Source organism: Mytilus edulis, chromosome 10 (assembly GCF_963676685.1).
Source record: "Mytilus edulis chromosome 10, xbMytEdul2.2, whole genome shotgun sequence".
NCBI lineage: Eukaryota > Metazoa > Mollusca > Bivalvia > Mytilida > Mytilidae > Mytilus > Mytilus edulis.
In genome coordinates this window covers 26,896,358-26,913,928 of record NC_092353.1, presented here as the reverse complement: position 1 = coordinate 26,913,928, position 17,571 = coordinate 26,896,358, and the positions used below count along the sequence as shown (strand labels likewise).

The window sequence follows — 17,571 nt, the reverse complement described above, 5'->3', positions numbered from 1 at the left end:
AGGATAGTCACTCCTCTTGTTTTCACCATGAATTTTTGCCAGATATTTGGAATCCTGTGGCATTAAAATGATTTTTGTCAATCAACACATAAATTACTTTCCATAAATTTAATAACATATAGTTTAAAATGCCATATTAAAAAATCTTATAATATCCTTGTTTTTTGTTGTTGGTTTTTTTTTAAGAAAAAATGGTGCCCAAGTTAAATTAATGAAAAAGTCTAGAATTTAAATGAAGAATCATTTCCCTCTAAATTTTCATAAGTATCTAAAAAAAAAAAGCACACGTGCACGAACCCCTAATTTTTTCTGATTTTTTAGTTCCTTTGTTTATTAACCGTAAATTTATAACAAACATGAATACAGTCTTTTAAAAAGCTTGTAATTTTAAACAAAGTAGCAAACATCTTTTAAGTATTATATTTTTACGCACATGCGATAACGGCGGGAAATTGCCATTCGGAAGTCATTATCAAATAAGTTCCAAATGAGCGCACCTGTTCGTCGTGATCCCAAAGACGTTTACTTTCGTTCAATCGCAAGTGAAGCGTATAATAGATGGTGATGTTCTTGTTTACATGTTGCTAACGTGAGAAGAAAAGAAAGAACGACCAGATTTTGCATTTAAATTTCCATTGATAAGAACCTTGATAGGGTTATAAAAGGTTATCATAATGTATTCTCATACAAACCAGAAAATTGACGAAATAAGGCGGGATATTGATAATATAGCCCAAAGTGGAAATTACTATTGTACGCAAGAAATAGGCAGAGAATTATCAAATATTCGAAATGGACTTGATCATATGAGACTTGACAACAATATATCATCAACCACAAAATTCAAAGGGAGTCCTGGCATAAATACATACACGTGTAAGTATACCCAGATGTAAAATACTTATAAATAGCTGATATAACATACAAATTAATAAAACCCTGTGTCTCCAAAGGATTCCGAAGCAGGACAAATCGCCCCTCAGGCAAATTGCCCTAATTTTTCACCAACTCGCCCCACTTTAAAAAAAAATCTCCCAAAACTGGTTTACTATAAACTCGCCATAGCAATAGAAAAGCAACCTGATAATTGTATTGAAATGCGATATTATATACATGTACATGTATCATAACAATTGAAGGATTTCAATTAACAGCAATTTGTGGCCCAATTTGTTACCATAGCACTTACCGGATTGGTTAATATTGTCTTTGAATTAAGAAGAATTAAACAATGAAAGGCAAATATGTTACTTTAAAGTAAATACATTTGTATCAAAGAGAATGTCCATTCATTCATTTACAATAAGCGTGTGTCATGTTTTTGTAAGTAAAAGTAGTCAAAGTATGTTTTGTAAGTGGCAGGGACATATACAACTGGATAGCATCTTTTTCCATAAGTGTCGTGAGTTGGAATTACTAAATTCATCCTGGTTCATTTATTTGTCATGAGTGGGGTGAGTTGGCACACCTTATTTCAGCAGGATTTTAACCCTTTTCATAAGTGGGGCAAGTTGTCCAACCTATTATCAATGTGATTTTACCCTTTTCATAAGTGGGGCAAGTTTGTAAACAAGAGAGATACGATTTTTAGGAAGTGTGGCGAATTGGTGGAAAAGTGGGGCTATTTCATTTTGCCATGGATTCTCTCCAATTAGGCTTTATATTCATTGTGTAGGTTGGTGGTTTGGTGATTAAGACCGATGGCTGCAGTTCTGAAGGTGCTGAGTTCAATCCTTGACAAAAGGCTCTGGATATTTCAGTACAAAATGAGGTTGATTTCCCCCCTCCCACACACATCTCAGGTACCCTTTTTTACTGGATATTATGAATAATTGTAACTGGTATTTAGGGGCCTTGGTTGGTCGAAGTGACCCCAGACTTTGACAAAGAGATCTTCAGATATCCCTTTGGTTTATTTGTTCAGCGAATTAGAATACTCTCATCGCAAACAACCGGGTGATCGGGAATTTAAAAATACTGTATCCACTTCCGGACACCCCATAAACTATCCTGAGTAGAAATCATCCGGGTAGGAATTAGTTTTAATGTTGCGTTTAATTGATAACATAAATCATCAACCAACTTTATGAAGGGGTGGAGGTGGATTCAGGCAAGTATATTTAACTAATATGTTCACATAAAATGTCTTCTTGATATTCAAAAATATCTATTTTACGTGTTTTATGTGAATAAGTTAAATATACTTGCCTGATACATTTACATTATAGAATACTCACTGATTACAAAGCAGTGAATGGTCTTTGGAAGGTGGATAAATGTACCCAATGGTTCTCTTCTAGTACTTCAGGTGAAGGTTGGCACCTATTAAAACATTTAAACCTGATGATGCATTTGTTTGAACCTATCCAAAGTCAGGAACATGATTTTCAGTGGTTGTTGTTTGTGGATGTGGTTCAAAAATATTTCTTGTTTCTCGTTTTTTATATATATGTAGGTTAACCATTGTTTTTCTTGTTAAAATGGTTTTACTCAAGTAATTTTTAATATTTTTATAGCTTGCTGTTTATTGTGAGCCAAGGCTGTGTGTTGAAGGCCTTATTTTGACCTACATATGTACATGCTTAATGGTTTATTATAAGTCTTTAACTAATTGTGACTTGGATAGAGAGTTGCCCATTGGCACTCATACCACACCTTCTTATGTCTACATGTACATGTATATAGTACAGTATAGCCATAAGGATGAAGACATATTATATCCTGTTTTTTTTTGGTTCTTTTTTTAGCTGGTCCTCCTGATTTAGACAGAGTAAGCAATCACCTATCTCATCTCAAACATGTTATGGATATTGAAAATCTACAGGGTAAACAGGAAAATCAGTTACGTGAAAGACATCATTATGCAGTTCAGAACCTACGTGGAATTCAGCAGGTAACTGAAGTGCATCTATTTATAAATAGTTTTATATATATGTGATATACATACATAATCTAATTCAATTATGTTCTTTGGTAGACTCTATCAGTATGCAATGATCAGGTTATTCTTGTGTGTGTGCATTCCTTAATATTTTTACCTTGAATTCTAATCCGTATGTAACAGGCAGAAATATTGGATCTTCGTACGTTTTAAGTTTTCAGACACAGACAGCTCACTCAGTGGCTGTTATTAGGTTAGTTGTTCTAAAAAAAACCATTGCAAACCATTATGCATGCTTAAAACAGAGACAATAGCAGTAATCCACATAATAATCAAAATGTTTACACTGTAAACTTTACAGTAATATATCATTGACTCGGACAAACTATTCCTAAAATGTATATCTTAAATAACTAACACCAAATTATTTGACAATTACTACATATTATTCCTCATTTTACCCACTGAAACAAATTAAGACAACTGATGCTGAGAAAAGAATATTTACCTGCTGGCTGCTGTGGTCCACAGAACTTAAAGAAAATTACCTTTTCATGATTTAATAATTTGAAATATTCAACTTTTGAATGATGAACGTCATAAATGTATTAATAAACTCTGAATTAATTAGCCAAATGTGTTAATTAATTTCTTCTACATGCAAAAGTAAATGGGTTAAATTGAAAGAGGATATTTGTATTTCAATCACACATATTGTACCAAATATTTATTTTGCATATATGCCACAGGAAGGACTAGTTATATTAAGGGAATGAAAAACATACTTTAATATTTTTTCCCTTAATTTCATAAGTGGTTTTATTACATGTAATCTCTTTGTGTTGTAATTTCCTTGCTGTGTTGAAGACCCATTGGTGGCTTTTTGTTGTTGTCTACTCTTTGGTCAGGTTCTTGGTCTCTTGACACATTCCCCACTTCCATTCCCATTTTATATATTTAGTTCTTTGACATGGTACAATTAACAGTTAACTTTATACCTTTGTTTTCCATAGCTTTTCCGTATTTTTATGTTTTATTGGTTGTATTTGCAAAAGTTACTGTTACTATTACCTTTGTCATGTTTGTTAAAATAAGATCTTTATTTTATTATTAAAAATTTATGAAGTTAAAAAAAAAAGAAAATGTCTTAGATCCAATTGCAGATGTATATTCCTATTTTTGTAAATATTATTTGGAATGTAAACAGAAAGGATTCTTATTTGATTTGCTTCTTGTAACCTTTCATTGTGTACAGGTACTTGCTGCGCTATTGTATATATGCCATAAAAGTATTTATACATGTATAATAGAATATCACAAGTTCATTGACTTTTACAGTCATAAATCAAACCAGTATTATGTTGAATTAAAAACCCTAGATTATTAAACTTCTTTTTCAGCACCTATCTGTCTTTGGATTGTGATGGTAATTTATTGCAATGCTTGTAACACATTGATTTTGTAACACACACTAATTAGTGTTGTTGTTAAGAGAGTGCTGTAAATTAAAACATTTCATAATGCAAGACAAAATCGCACATACAATATTTTTCATTGGTTAATTATTTTTATTTTTTTCACATGTTGCAGTTAGAGTTCATAAATTTTGATGAAGAAATGTAAAGAAATTGCTCATATTTTTTTAAACAAAACATACCTTTTGAAGCAACCTTTTAACGTTAAAGGAAAAAAGTTTAATTTTATGAAAATGGTGTTCTTAGAAGATTGAAGAACAGACTATATTATTTGTGTGGGATAATATCCAATTATTTGGCCTTGAAGGAATTATTTTGTACCTGTAAATGGTTGCTTCTTTAGTTACCGTAACTTGACTGCATTTAGTCTTGCTCTCCACCTATTTCATTTCATCTAAAATTCTAAACCAATTGCAATTTGTTTTATTAACCAAACTGTTCAACTGGTCAGAAATTTTAACCAACTGCTGTAGAAAAATAATCATTACCTTATAAATTGTTTTGAGTTATCTCCCATTATCAAAAAAATAATCTAATCTTGCATTCTAATTATCTTCATTGATATTTTATATCAAAATTCTTTAAACAATTAGTTACATATTGTCCTACTTTGAAATCTAAACTTGTAACTGATCTATGTCTTCATAGATTGAAATATTGATAATGTTAAGTTCATTGATTTGTAAAGAACAAAACAAAAAACAATGCATTGACCTTTTGTTGTCAATCACAAAACCAGATTTTTTTACATTTTTAAAACTGAAAAAATAATGCTTGACAGTAGCAATATAGATATTTTAAAACCAGTTCAGTATTAGAGAAGAATAAAACAGAAAAGCTTTCTTTTTAAGCTTCTGTTATTTTGAATGACTTCCTCTGTAACTTTACAAATTAAAGTAAATAACAGAAAAATACGGATCCTTAGACATGTATAGATTTATCTAAAAAAGTGTATCAGAGCATCAAGAACTAAGGACTGTTGTAACTCAAATTTCATTCAAAGGGAAATAATAAACCAAAGACATTGTTTTAGGATTACAAAATAAGTCATGTTATTCAAAAGAAAGGTTTGTATTTATATTGTTTTTTCTACTTGTGGTGTTATATATGTGTCTTACATGACATTTTCTTTGCATTTTCTTTATTCACAAATTTTGTGGCTAAATAGGATGGTTTTTGAGTGTTTGTTGTTTTAAAACTAAGATGCAGAATGGATTTTATTGTCTTTGCTAACCAACTGTGTTTACAAAATGTTTACAGCACTTGGTTTTTTTGTCATTATTTTTTGACGGTTGAGATAGATGTATGTTTCAATATATATTCATTTGTATGAAAAAAGAATTCATTTAAATGAAGTGACAGCATTGATATACACTGGGATTTATATACATGAATTAATTCATCTATTGGTCCCATGACAAAGGTTCAAATTCAGGCTGAAGTTTTGTAGCCTGTCTTAAGATATAAGAAGATGGGGTATGCATGCCAATAAGACAACTCTCCATCCATGTCTGAACTTGTAAAAGAAAAACCATTATAGGTCAAAGTACAGTCTTCAACAAGGAGCCTTAACTCACTTAGAACAGTAAGCTATAAAAGGCCTAAAAAAGGACTAGTGTAAATTACCATTCCAATGGTTTATCTATATAGTAATTGAGAAAACAAAGAAACCTTCAATAAATCTTAAAAGTCCAGGTCTTGATACAGGATCTTGGACTTTTCATTCAACAATTCAAATCTTCATGGACTTTACATTCCTTAAAGCAAATTTGAGCCCCTGCAGGTATGAAGTATCAGATTTATGATTACTGCTATCCCCCTTAGTATAAGATTTTTTTTGCACATTTGTTTCATCACTGTAAAGGGAAATGTTACTTCAATGTTTCAAAAATTACAAATTATCTCTTTATTTGTATGTTTTACGATGTTGTACATGTATGCATGCTGTAAAACAAGCAATTATTTAAATCTGGAATATACATGATTAATAAGAAATGTATGATGAAAATAACCAGTGGCGGATCCAGGGGGGGGGTTCCGGGGGTGCGCACCCCCCCCTTTATTTTTGCCGATCAATGCATTTGTATCGGGACATATGTTTTGCACCCCCCTGCACCCCCCCCCCCCCCCTTTGCCCTGGGTTAGCACCCCCCTTTCGAAAATTCCTGCATCCGCCCCTGATAACCCAATTATGGAAGTTAGTTCTTACTGAAATTTCAGTGAAAGTAACTTGAACATCAGCAATGCATGCATATCTAACCCTCTAATGTTGGGTTTTTAGTTTTCATCATCCATTTCTTTTCAAATTTCCAGAATTAAATATGATTCCAGTTTCAAATAGTTCCTTGTTTTAAGATGGTTGAATTACTGCAATACATTGATGTGATACATGTACATTGTAGCCTATCTTGATGAATTACCTGGCTTTTGTTATATAGAGCACACCAGAACATTAAATATTCTTGAGTATTTTTACTTGCATTGAGTGACTCTGTCTAAATAGAACTAAGTTTTCAGTTACACAGTGTACAAATGTACATGAGATGAGCTTCTACATGTAAATGAAGTGTTTTTAAAAAACTTATGGGGACACATTGTTAAAGTTCAAATGAAATTATTTTTGTAAACTGAATTTGTATAATAAAATTAGTAAAACTATTAAGGTTCATAAAAAAGTCAATTATATTTCCAATTTGTCATTTAAATGGGAAAAAATACAAAAAATAATAAAACTCAACTATCAAAACTGCATATATTTTTCATCAGTAAATCTGTCAGGGAAATAAGCTGATCAACACTTAAAAATCCCTTTTCATATCTGAATCATAGCAATTGCACAGCTTTCAGTGTCAAAATATGAATTGAATATTAGTTAACTATTATGATTGTATCTATGAAACTGATAAACTATATGAGTATTACACTTGACCCTCATTTTCTCGTTATCTTTTTAGGATCTTGATCCCCACACTTACAAGGCTGCAGATAGAATTCGTCAGTTTGGGGATCACATAGGTGTCACTGACAGCTACACTGGCTACCGTAACAATCTCTCTCGAGGATCACGGGAACCATTCCAAATGAGAACAGCATGGGCGGATAAGAATTGCAATACTGGATACATGGGTGCTCTAAATGCTGCTAGGAAATTTCATGGTAATTTCTTTCATAGATGTTTAATTTGTTTTAAGATGTGTATTCCTCAACCATGCTCAAACTAAACAATCTTTTTTTTAAGTTGATTTAGAGGGAAAGATACTTTGTACATTTTTCATGGTTAATTTTCAGTGTGAGTAATATAAAATTAAATAGGAAAATGACTTTCCTGAAAAAAATCATATTTGGTTTTTATCATCAAACAGGGTTTTCTTTTTGAGTTAGATATGAATGAATATATTCAATGATCTACATAGTTGTAGACTTCATGATTTCTGATTTAGGACCATTTATAATGGAAATAATTAATACAGCATCAATGCCATGACTAACTTATTAAATTTTGACATTACAGAAGATAGAGAAAGACAGTCAGCAATGATGAGACCAAAGACAGCGCCATCATTACTAGGAAGTAAAATACAGTATGGATTTAATGCACAACCAAAATTTGATTACAGAGGTATTATTTTACACTATGTCTACCATTATTCAGTCATAGGCTCTCTAGGTTTTAAATACTCGATTCAAGTGATAAGCTGGAGCCTTTCATCTTACAATATGGTAAGATTTTTCTCCAGGCCAAACTCATGCTTTGACCGTTGGTTTTCCCGTTTAAATGGTTTTACACTAGTAATTTTGGGGCCCTTTATAGCTTGTTGTTATGCAAATATTGCACACAGTTAAGGCCGTGAACATGTTAACATACTATGAGCCAAGGCTCTGTGTTGCAGGTTGTACATTGACCTATAATGGTTTACTTTTTTAAGTTGTTATTTGGATGGAGAGTTGTCTCATTGGCACTCACACCACATTTTCCTATATCTATTTGGTATCTGATGAAAAGTTTTCTTATTGGCAATCATACATTTCCCTTTTTTTATTTTGATATATTTCTGCAAGTATATATAAGTGGATGCAATCTCTTCAGTTTACAAGAGTGAGACTCAAAGGCATATTATCAGAATATTTCTTATTGTCAAAGAGAGCCAAAATGATGGACTGGAGCTGTGCTGACAGGGATCATTTCCCTGGTACTGCCATAAAAGCCTTATGGGTGCTGGCCAGATGAACAAAAAGCAGATGGGTATTCCCTTTTTCTTTCCATTTTTTCTTGTATTAATACCTTTCTTACTTATAAATATATAAAAAAAAAGATGTGGTATGATTGCCAATGAGACAACTGTCCACAAGAGACCAAAATGACACAGACATTAACAACTATAGGTCACCGTACGGCCTTTAACAATGAGCAAAGCCCATACCACATAGTCAGCTATAAAAGGCCCCAATAAGACAATGTAAAATAATTCAAACGAGAAAACTAACAGCCTTATTTATATAAAAAAATGAACAAAAACAAATATGTAACACATAAACAAACGGCAACCACTGAAAGTTTTTATATAAAGTTTTTTGTTTTGTTTATCTGATAAAGTTACCCTTTCTTGGGCATACAGAAAGGGTTAAGTAGTAGTCAGAATTGACAGTTTAATGTATTATGAAGATTGAGATTGGAGTTATTGGCCTTAATTAAATATATTACCATATTTATAGCTTATACCCAAAACAAATATTTGAGGAGTGTATTACAGCAATTGCATTGTCCATTCTTCCTTCTGTCTGTCTATCTGTTTGTCAAAAATGGAAATGTTTCAAGATGGTTACTTGATGTTCCCACTTTAAAAGAATGAAACTTATACAGATGGAAGACAAAGATTAGTTGAAGAAGTCTATTGATTTTTATTCCCCACCTACAATAGTAGAGAAGCATTATGTTTTCTGGTCTGTGCATCCGTTTGTCCATCTGACAGTCCATCTGTTTGTCTGTCTGTCCCACTTCAGGTTAAAGTTTTTGGTCAAGGTAGCTTTTTATGAAGTTGAATTGAGTCCAATCAACTTTAAACTTAGTACACAGAGTTTTTACCCCATTTTCATGGTCCACTGAACATAGAAAGGTGCATCCATGTCCTGGGGACACATTCTTGTTGGGTCTGAATTCGAAGACACTGACACTAAAAGTTGCAGTGGTAATTGAAATGATGATAGCTAAATAAGAATAAAAATTAAAGGGAGGAAGCTTATCATTTTTAAGGTTAGATAGTCAAGGATCTAGTAGCTACAAATAGTTGTTCATTTAATGAAGTACTTCAAATCTTGGTTTTTTTGTTGAAATTTCTTGTAGATTCCATTTGTAAGGAAGAATTAAATGTGCCATAAAATTGTCAGAATTCATTTTAGTTACTTTGGTCTGTTGCTTAAAATAACTTATAAGTGATAAATTATCCTAATAAACAACCATGTAAAGGACTGGGTAATTAGTTATGGAATAAAGTCTTTGATTTTGCATTAATGGACAAAATATGAGAATTAACTACTAAACCAAATGACATGAATAGAACTTGGTATGAGAATTCAGTAATAATTAGTTAGAAATGTTTTATATATACACTTTTAAAATACATATAATAATTGTGATTTGTTACTTAAGAACTGCTGGAGAGTTCATTCACAAAATATTAAGATTAAAAGGGAGATATTTTTAAATTACTTATGACATATATTTCTTAATGAGAGTTTTAATTTGGTCATTGAAGGGTGAAAACAGGTCTGGTAACTCCCCAACTCTATCCATCCATTCGTTTGAAGAATTCTCATGTCAAAGTTAACTTGGCTTCAATCAAACAGAATGATTTAATTTTTGATTTGTAGCTTCAGAATATAGGGATTAACAAATTTTTACACCTGTGATTCCACAACTTCCTGTAGTTTGAAATTTTACAACACTCCTTGTACAAGGAACATTTTGCTTATTATAATAAATGTTTTTTCGGCTCCAATTGATAGGAATGATTAAATATTTGCTCTGCTGCTAGTAAGCAGTTTATCATCTACCATATAGCCACTCCTTGTTTTTAGATTATTTTCTTGGTTTCAGTAAAAATAAAACTATGTGTTGATAGCAGATCTTTGATAGTCCCTTTTGGATTTATCCACAACTTTTCTGAGAGGGTTGTAAAGGGTGGGGGTTTGGGGTATTTGCTTGGAAGGATAGGAAATGAAAAGGCAATTTCCTGATTGAAAATATAAGAATTTATCTTGCACAATGCTTTCTCACCAATGTGAATGGAACACATACAAGCCAATACATGAAATCAAAATTGCAAACATGTTGCACCCAAAAAACCTTTGTCCTCTTCTTCAAGAATTTAGACAATTTAGAAGTTAATATATTATTCAAACACCTGTCTACTGTCTTTTGGTGACCTCAAGGTATCTTTTTTATCTTTGTGTTGTTAATATAGCCTTTAATTAGTATGGACCTTATTTTAAGAGAGTGATTAAGGCTATTCTTAATTTGATTAACAATTCAACAGTCTTTTAGATTTGTTCTTACTCACTAATCTTTAAAGTTTAAAATTTACAATGTGGTAAACTAAAAAGTTTACATATGGATGTGTAACCATTAAAGAACGAAAAACTATATAAATCATTTATTGATTTTTATTTATCTTTAGTCAATAGTTACAAATAGTTACTTGTCTTTCTTTTGAACTCATATGCGTTAAACTTTACTTTATATCCCTGTTATCCTGTTATTAGTCGGTACATGTGTCAAATTGTATTTTAATTGCTTAACTTATGGGAACAACATACTTACTGAGTTTTCTTAGTTTTCTATAATTTGCTATAAAAAAGTATACATTATTATTCAATCCTATTTTCCTTTTTTTTACACAGAGCTTAGATTGTCAGCATTTATCTATTTGAAGTTTTTAAATTTACTATGTTGTATAGTATTTTATATTTGTTGATGAAAGGTATTATAACAAAAACTTAATAAACTAATGCCGTAATTGTCCTCACTAAGGTGAAAATGCAGCATAGCATAATTTGATATTTAATTCTCCAATAAATATTCGAACATTTAAATGTACATTGTTCAAATTGAACAGGTTCAATACAACTAAAAATAGATTAAATAAGAGAACAAAAGAGTTGTAATGATATAGATTTTTATACCCTGATTATTAATCTTTAATGTGGTAGCTAGGTAGGAGAACTACAACAACGATCGACCATATCTACAAGGTACAGTGTAATGTTTCTTCATGAGTTTAAACTTCTTTATATTACATAAATCATCAGAAATTGTTGTTAACAGCTAGGATTTAAAAGAAATAATTTAAACAAAAGGTAACTTAGGTTTTCAGATAAATGAAAGTTTTCCCGGTAAATGAAGTTTTGATAATTTTGTATGTGTGGTCTCAAATTTTCATTTGCTATTTAGTGACATGCCGATTTTTACCTTGAGAGTTATTCAGGATACACATTCCTTGTTCATGGTTGCAATTTTATTTGTAGTTAAATGGATATAATCAATGCTTTATAAAGTACTATATGACATTTGAAAATGAAATTCTTCTGTGCCATTTTGAAAACTTAATAAAATTTTGACAAATACCGCAGAATTGTGTTTTTCAAAAATCTTTATAACAGTCTTGTATTCTGTCTAAATAATCATTTAAGGATTTACAATTTTACACAGTGACTCATTATACAATAAAACAGGGATTTTTTCCTTTTGGACCAAGGACATTGAGGTTATACCAAAGGAGTAGGTTCATTAAAGACTAAGATTGTCTGGAAGATTTAAATGTCTTGTAAATGACCAAAATACTACGCATTTCATATAAAAAAAAGTTGTGATATTAATATTCATACAAAATAACTTCTTTTAAGAATGTCCCATTATAAATAAGTAAGTTAAGACCCCTAAATTATGCACTACTTGAGCTGTAACCTCACTTTTAGATTATATTTTTTTGTGATTCAATTATAAACTTGGCACCTTTTGGTTACATAAAATTTTATTATCATAGGTAGAGTCTAAGGTAACCTAAAGCTGTTAGGTTTGAAAAATGTGCAAAATCAAAATTTATATGCCCCACTTTGGAGCATTATGTTTTTCAGTCTGTGTGTCTGTTTGTTCGTCTGTTCCACTTCAGGTCATCCGACCGTGTACTATGGACATTTGTTTTGAGCTGACTTTATAGTCTTTAATGTACTATTATGAAGAAATTTGTTTTACCTAACATTAAGGCTTTTGAAATAGACCAATTTAAAAGCCAGGTTAGGCATTACCTAATATTGACCTCCAGAAACCCAATAGTGGCTTAAACTTTCATTTTATTTTATACTGATAAAAAACAACTTATATACAAACAAATTCATACCATTCTATCAACGCTGATATTGTGAGTTTTAACCTTGTATGTTGCAGGTGCTTTTGACTTCAATCTAAATTGACTAAGAATGCCATTTTTCTACTGAAGGTTCATGGTTCTGACATGCACCCTAGTTTTGGGGGTAAAGCAGAAAGAAAAAATATTTAAAATCTTTATACAGTCAAGTTTGGACAATGTCCTAATGTGCTACGCCTATTTACCTTTTTGATAAAGATTATAACACAATGTTGACTGTTTTACCTCTATTTCAACATTTTTACCTATTATATCTGTTTGTTTTGTTCACACATTGTTGTCAATATGATGGAATTTGAAGTGACTGTTATATAAGTGAGAGATGTAGCTAGTTATTAAACCAGGTTTAATCCACCATATTTTGCATAAGAAAATGCCTGTACCATGTCAGGTGTATGACAGCTGTTATCCATTCGTTTGATGTGTTTGAGCATTTGATTTTGCAATTTGATTAGGGACTTTCAGTTTTTAATTTTCCTTGGTGGGTATTTGTGTTTTTTTTTACTTTCTTCTTTGTCTGATAGGTATAAACTAATTTGTATTTTTGTGTTACAGGTTACCAGACAATTGACAGTATCTACCCACGCAGCAATACCTTTCATCAGTCCAGTGGTCCAGCGGTTAGTTGGAAATTAAACGAGACAAAAGCAGAAAACAGTTTAAATAAATTTCCCAGGGAAAGTCCATACCAGACCATGACTACCACAGATCCAAGAGGTATGCAGTGCATGTCCGTTCAGGAACAAGCAGGAATCAATACAAGATTCCCAGGACCAACAGAGTATTCCACCAAGTTTGAGCGACCGCCGATGGACATACCGACAAGTGCATTTAACATTAATCCAACACCAAACTTCCACCTCCACCAACGTCCTCTTGGAACGGAAACATATGATGCTGTTAATACAGAGTATCAAGTTAGATACGAATGGCCGGATAGCAATAAAATTGTCAGAATGCCATGGTTACGAAAATAGACATAATATAAACAAATTTAAATTTGCAAATTCATCAATCTAAACTAAACTATATTATTGTTACTTTGTTATAGTGTTGTTGTTGCGATGGTTTTACATGGAAGATAGTGCCTATGATTTTTGGCGGAAAAGAATAATGTAATGCGAAATAAACATGTAACTCGGAAAGAAAGATCTGATGTAAATAAGCTTTTATACAAATCAGCATTAGTTTCTATTTAGTAAATTCTATTAACTCTTCACTAATATATTGTATTCAGGAAAGATGAAAACACTAAAACTTAACGTAGAAAAGCTTCATAGATAGAAAGAAACACAAACAATGTATAACTCTTCAGGGCTTCTTTTCTAAAGATGACACACTAAAATGTACATATCTGACCATACGAAGGAAATTTATTATCATAGTTATTAACATGTCGTATCAAAGGTAGCATATTGTTTTTAATGTGGCTGATATATTAGTATATATATATATTTATTTTGATAACAATATTTCATTTTTCTTTTTAAATAGTTTTATATTTACACATAATTGTTGAAATATTAATGTAATTTGAATAACTTATACATTTTTAGATGTGCTTGTAATATAATCTCTTTAAGTTTTTTAACTGTTTTACTGCTTCCTCTTTCTTTTTTCTTTTATTTGAAAGCAAAAATTAAAAGGTTATTAAATTTACCAAAGAAAGATGAATTTTTAGCTAGGATATTATATATTGACTGTTATTGTTAATTATTGATGGTCCCTGAATTTTGTTACAAAAGTTATAATTCCTGCACAGCATTTGTTAACAAATGAGATGAAATTATGATATTCAACTGTGTTTTTAAAGGAATGATGCAATTTAAAAAGGAGCTTGCTCTGACTTACTCTAAATCAAATAGCATAGTATAGGGGAGATAACTCTATTTTCTATGTCCTTTGTTATGTATTGTATCTGTGATCATTATAGTAAAATTGCCTTATTCTGTCATATTGGCAATAAAAATTATCATAATATTTGTTTTTATTCAATTATTCAGTTATATTATTTTCCACTCACAAAATCATATCAATAATAACTATCAACATTACATACCTGCCAACTTTCACTAACTGCGGGGGATTTCCCCCATGGAGGCTCCCAAATTGAAATTTTGAAAGAGCAATTTTGTCCACAATTTTAAACAAAACAATTAATTTTACAATGACTATAGGCTTGTAAAAGTATGAAGATGAATGTCATTAACGGTACCATTTTTACTGCACCTGATGTGTATTGTAACAGTTAATGTGTTTAGTGAGGCTCGAAGTTGAAATAATAGACCTTATCACTATTTGTCCACCCTTACTGGATATCACACAGGTTCCCGTAAAATTTTGACGTTATAAAACGAAATATCTGACGACACAATGGAAAAGTGATTGTTGTGTGCATCAAAAGTTCAAGTGGCTGGGTCAGCCGGGATTAGCGATAAGGTGTATTGAAAAGGCAAAACCAAATAGAAAGGAGCTGATCAAGTCAAAATGACTTGACAATATGATGGCCAATTCAGAATGGAACCAGAGCTTTGAATGAGGGAGATGTATTTCTTAATTAAAAATGGTTTCCAAAATGTTATAACATCGAATTTCAATCTCGCCGCGATATAGCCTTGTTGTGCTAATGCGGCGTAAAGCAACCAACAATCAATCAATCAATAAAATTTCAATCTAACAATCTACATATTTTCATGTCAGTACCACTGACTGTTTATTTAGGTTGTTATAACCTTGTAAACTAACAATCCAACAGCAGAGTTATTAACCCACTGGTAGTATCTAGAGACCATATCACTGCACCAGATGGTCCTTTCGACACTAAATGTCTCTTCAGTGATGTTCGAGGCAGATATATTTGAAAATCAAAACATAATCCTTCAAAATTCAAAGCTGAGAACTGATCAAATTAAAAAGGATCTCAAGTATAGCCACCTCCTGACAAAGAATCCTCCAACCTATTAATTCAAGCAATTTAAACTTAAGTTGTACTAATGTCCATTGCTTTTTGTCTTGCCTTGACAGAGTCAAAAAGCGAGTCTAAGGTATGCTGTTTTCCATCATCAGTGGTGGAGTCAACAAAGTATTTGTTTAGTTAATGGTTAACCACTGGTGGAAGGCCAATGATATTAGGTTTGCACTTGTATTATCATTAGCATATCTCATTACCATGGAGAGTATTTTGCCCCGACCCCTCGGTCATGGTCTATTTACTTTGAAACTTTGCTAAGTTTACATGTATTAGTTTGTGGTTAGGTCAGTTTATGGGGAACCACTAATGGTAGGCCAATGCTATAGTTTACAAGTTAATGTTTACATTGTTTGTGTTAAGGTTTGTTTATAGGGGACAACTTTTGAGATTTTAGTGGTATTTGGAATGCAGTTGTATTAGCATTGGCACATCTCATTTCCATGGATATTGTTTTAACCCTGTACCTTTAGTCATATTGCATGGTTCATTGACTTTGAATATTTGCATTACTTACATATCAAAGTAATGCTATTTTAATTTCAACATTTGCAGTATCAAAATAACGAAAAGGTGTTAACAATTTATTATATTATTTCAGCATGACTTGACTTCCTTGTTCTTAGAATAGCATTTTAAAATTTTACACCTTGTTATAAACTACAATATGCAGGAAAGCATATTTATGCTTTATACACATTTTTTTGTTTAGAATTGTCAAAATCTTATGTTATAAAGTTGGTGTTACAACCGTACTTTTTATAAAAGTTCCTTACTACTTTTCTGAAGTTCTGACTAATCCATAAGGGGCAAAACATAACAAAGGAATAATCAGACTCATCATTCGAAAAGGAACTGACAATACCATGGAACGAAAACGAGCAAAAGTCCAAACAACAGGTTACAAAACGCAACATTGAAAACTGAAGACTGGACAACACAAACACCACTGCCAAAAAAACAAACCCGGTGTTGATCTTTGGTGCTCCGGACGGGTTAACAGATCCTGCTCACATGTTGCACCTGTCGTGATGCTAATGTAAGATGAACCCGGTAAAGTGTCATATTTAAGGAAAAGAGGACGGCATGTGTTTACAACAATTGGAACATATTGTTTGTCATCTCTGAAACAGTTTAAAAAAAAAACGGCCAACAAACTTGAAATGGCATCCGTATAAATGTCTAAGCGATGATTACAACTTCACCATTTGAAACTTAGATAATCCAGAGGTTAGTGAGAAGGTTGATTGCATCTATATCATAGACATTCAGATGTACTTTTTAGTAATCAAAAGAAATGATTTTCAAGCCCGTATGTAATGGTAATGCGCGCAAAGGGAATGCACCGTTCAGATCTAGACTACACTTTACTACAAAACAGATGGACATGTGGAGTACATCTATTTTAGTTGTTACAAAATTCAAAGACATGGTCTCCTTGATGAATGATTTTTTTCTTACAATGAACTTAATTAAGCCAGTCTGTTTGCCTTGCAATTAGGTACTAACAGGAAATTTAACTGAAACCACCGTTCTAGAATTGGTTCCTGTAGTGTTAGCATAGAACATTTGGGAATACTATCTTAAAAAATACAAGATTTTATTTCTCATATAGATAATCAGGGCATGGTTTCTACATTAATATTTTTACAATCACCAAAGTCTCCTAGAGTGATACTCCCATCCAAATATCATATAAGATTTAAAAAGAGAAAAGAAAACATGGAAAGAAAAATTAAAATTTATCTGAGAAATAAAAGGAAGTCAGAAAATATTAACAGAGTTCATTTTTAAAACTCAAGCAGCACAACCGATGGAAATTAATTT

At 31.7% G+C, this 17,571-nt stretch overlaps 1 protein-coding gene across 1 annotated transcript; it reads left to right on the top strand.

Annotated features, from left to right (window-relative positions):
- Positions 1 to 520: 520 nt before the first annotated feature.
- LOC139490744 (uncharacterized) lies at positions 521 to 14,756 on the top strand. The gene is made up of 5 exons (XM_071277714.1): positions 521 to 876; positions 2,748 to 2,893; positions 7,311 to 7,512; positions 7,868 to 7,975; positions 13,332 to 14,756. Exons 1-5 carry the CDS (start codon positions 675 to 677, stop codon positions 13,751 to 13,753), a joined length of 1,080 nt encoding a protein of 359 aa, XP_071133815.1. The 5' UTR covers positions 521 to 674; the 3' UTR covers positions 13,754 to 14,756.
- Positions 14,757 to 17,571: the final 2,815 nt, after the last annotated feature.

Coding starts and splice junctions, on each gene's coding strand:
- LOC139490744 (XM_071277714.1), top strand. CDS start 675: ATGTATTCTCATACAAACCAGAAAATTGACGAAATAAGGCGGGATATT. Junction 877..2,747: donor TGGCATAAATACATACACGT/GTAAGTATACCC, acceptor TTCTTTTTTTAG/CTGGTCCTCCTGATTTAGAC. Junction 7,976..13,331: donor ACCAAAATTTGATTACAGAG/GTATTATTTTAC, acceptor TTTGTGTTACAG/GTTACCAGACAATTGACAGT.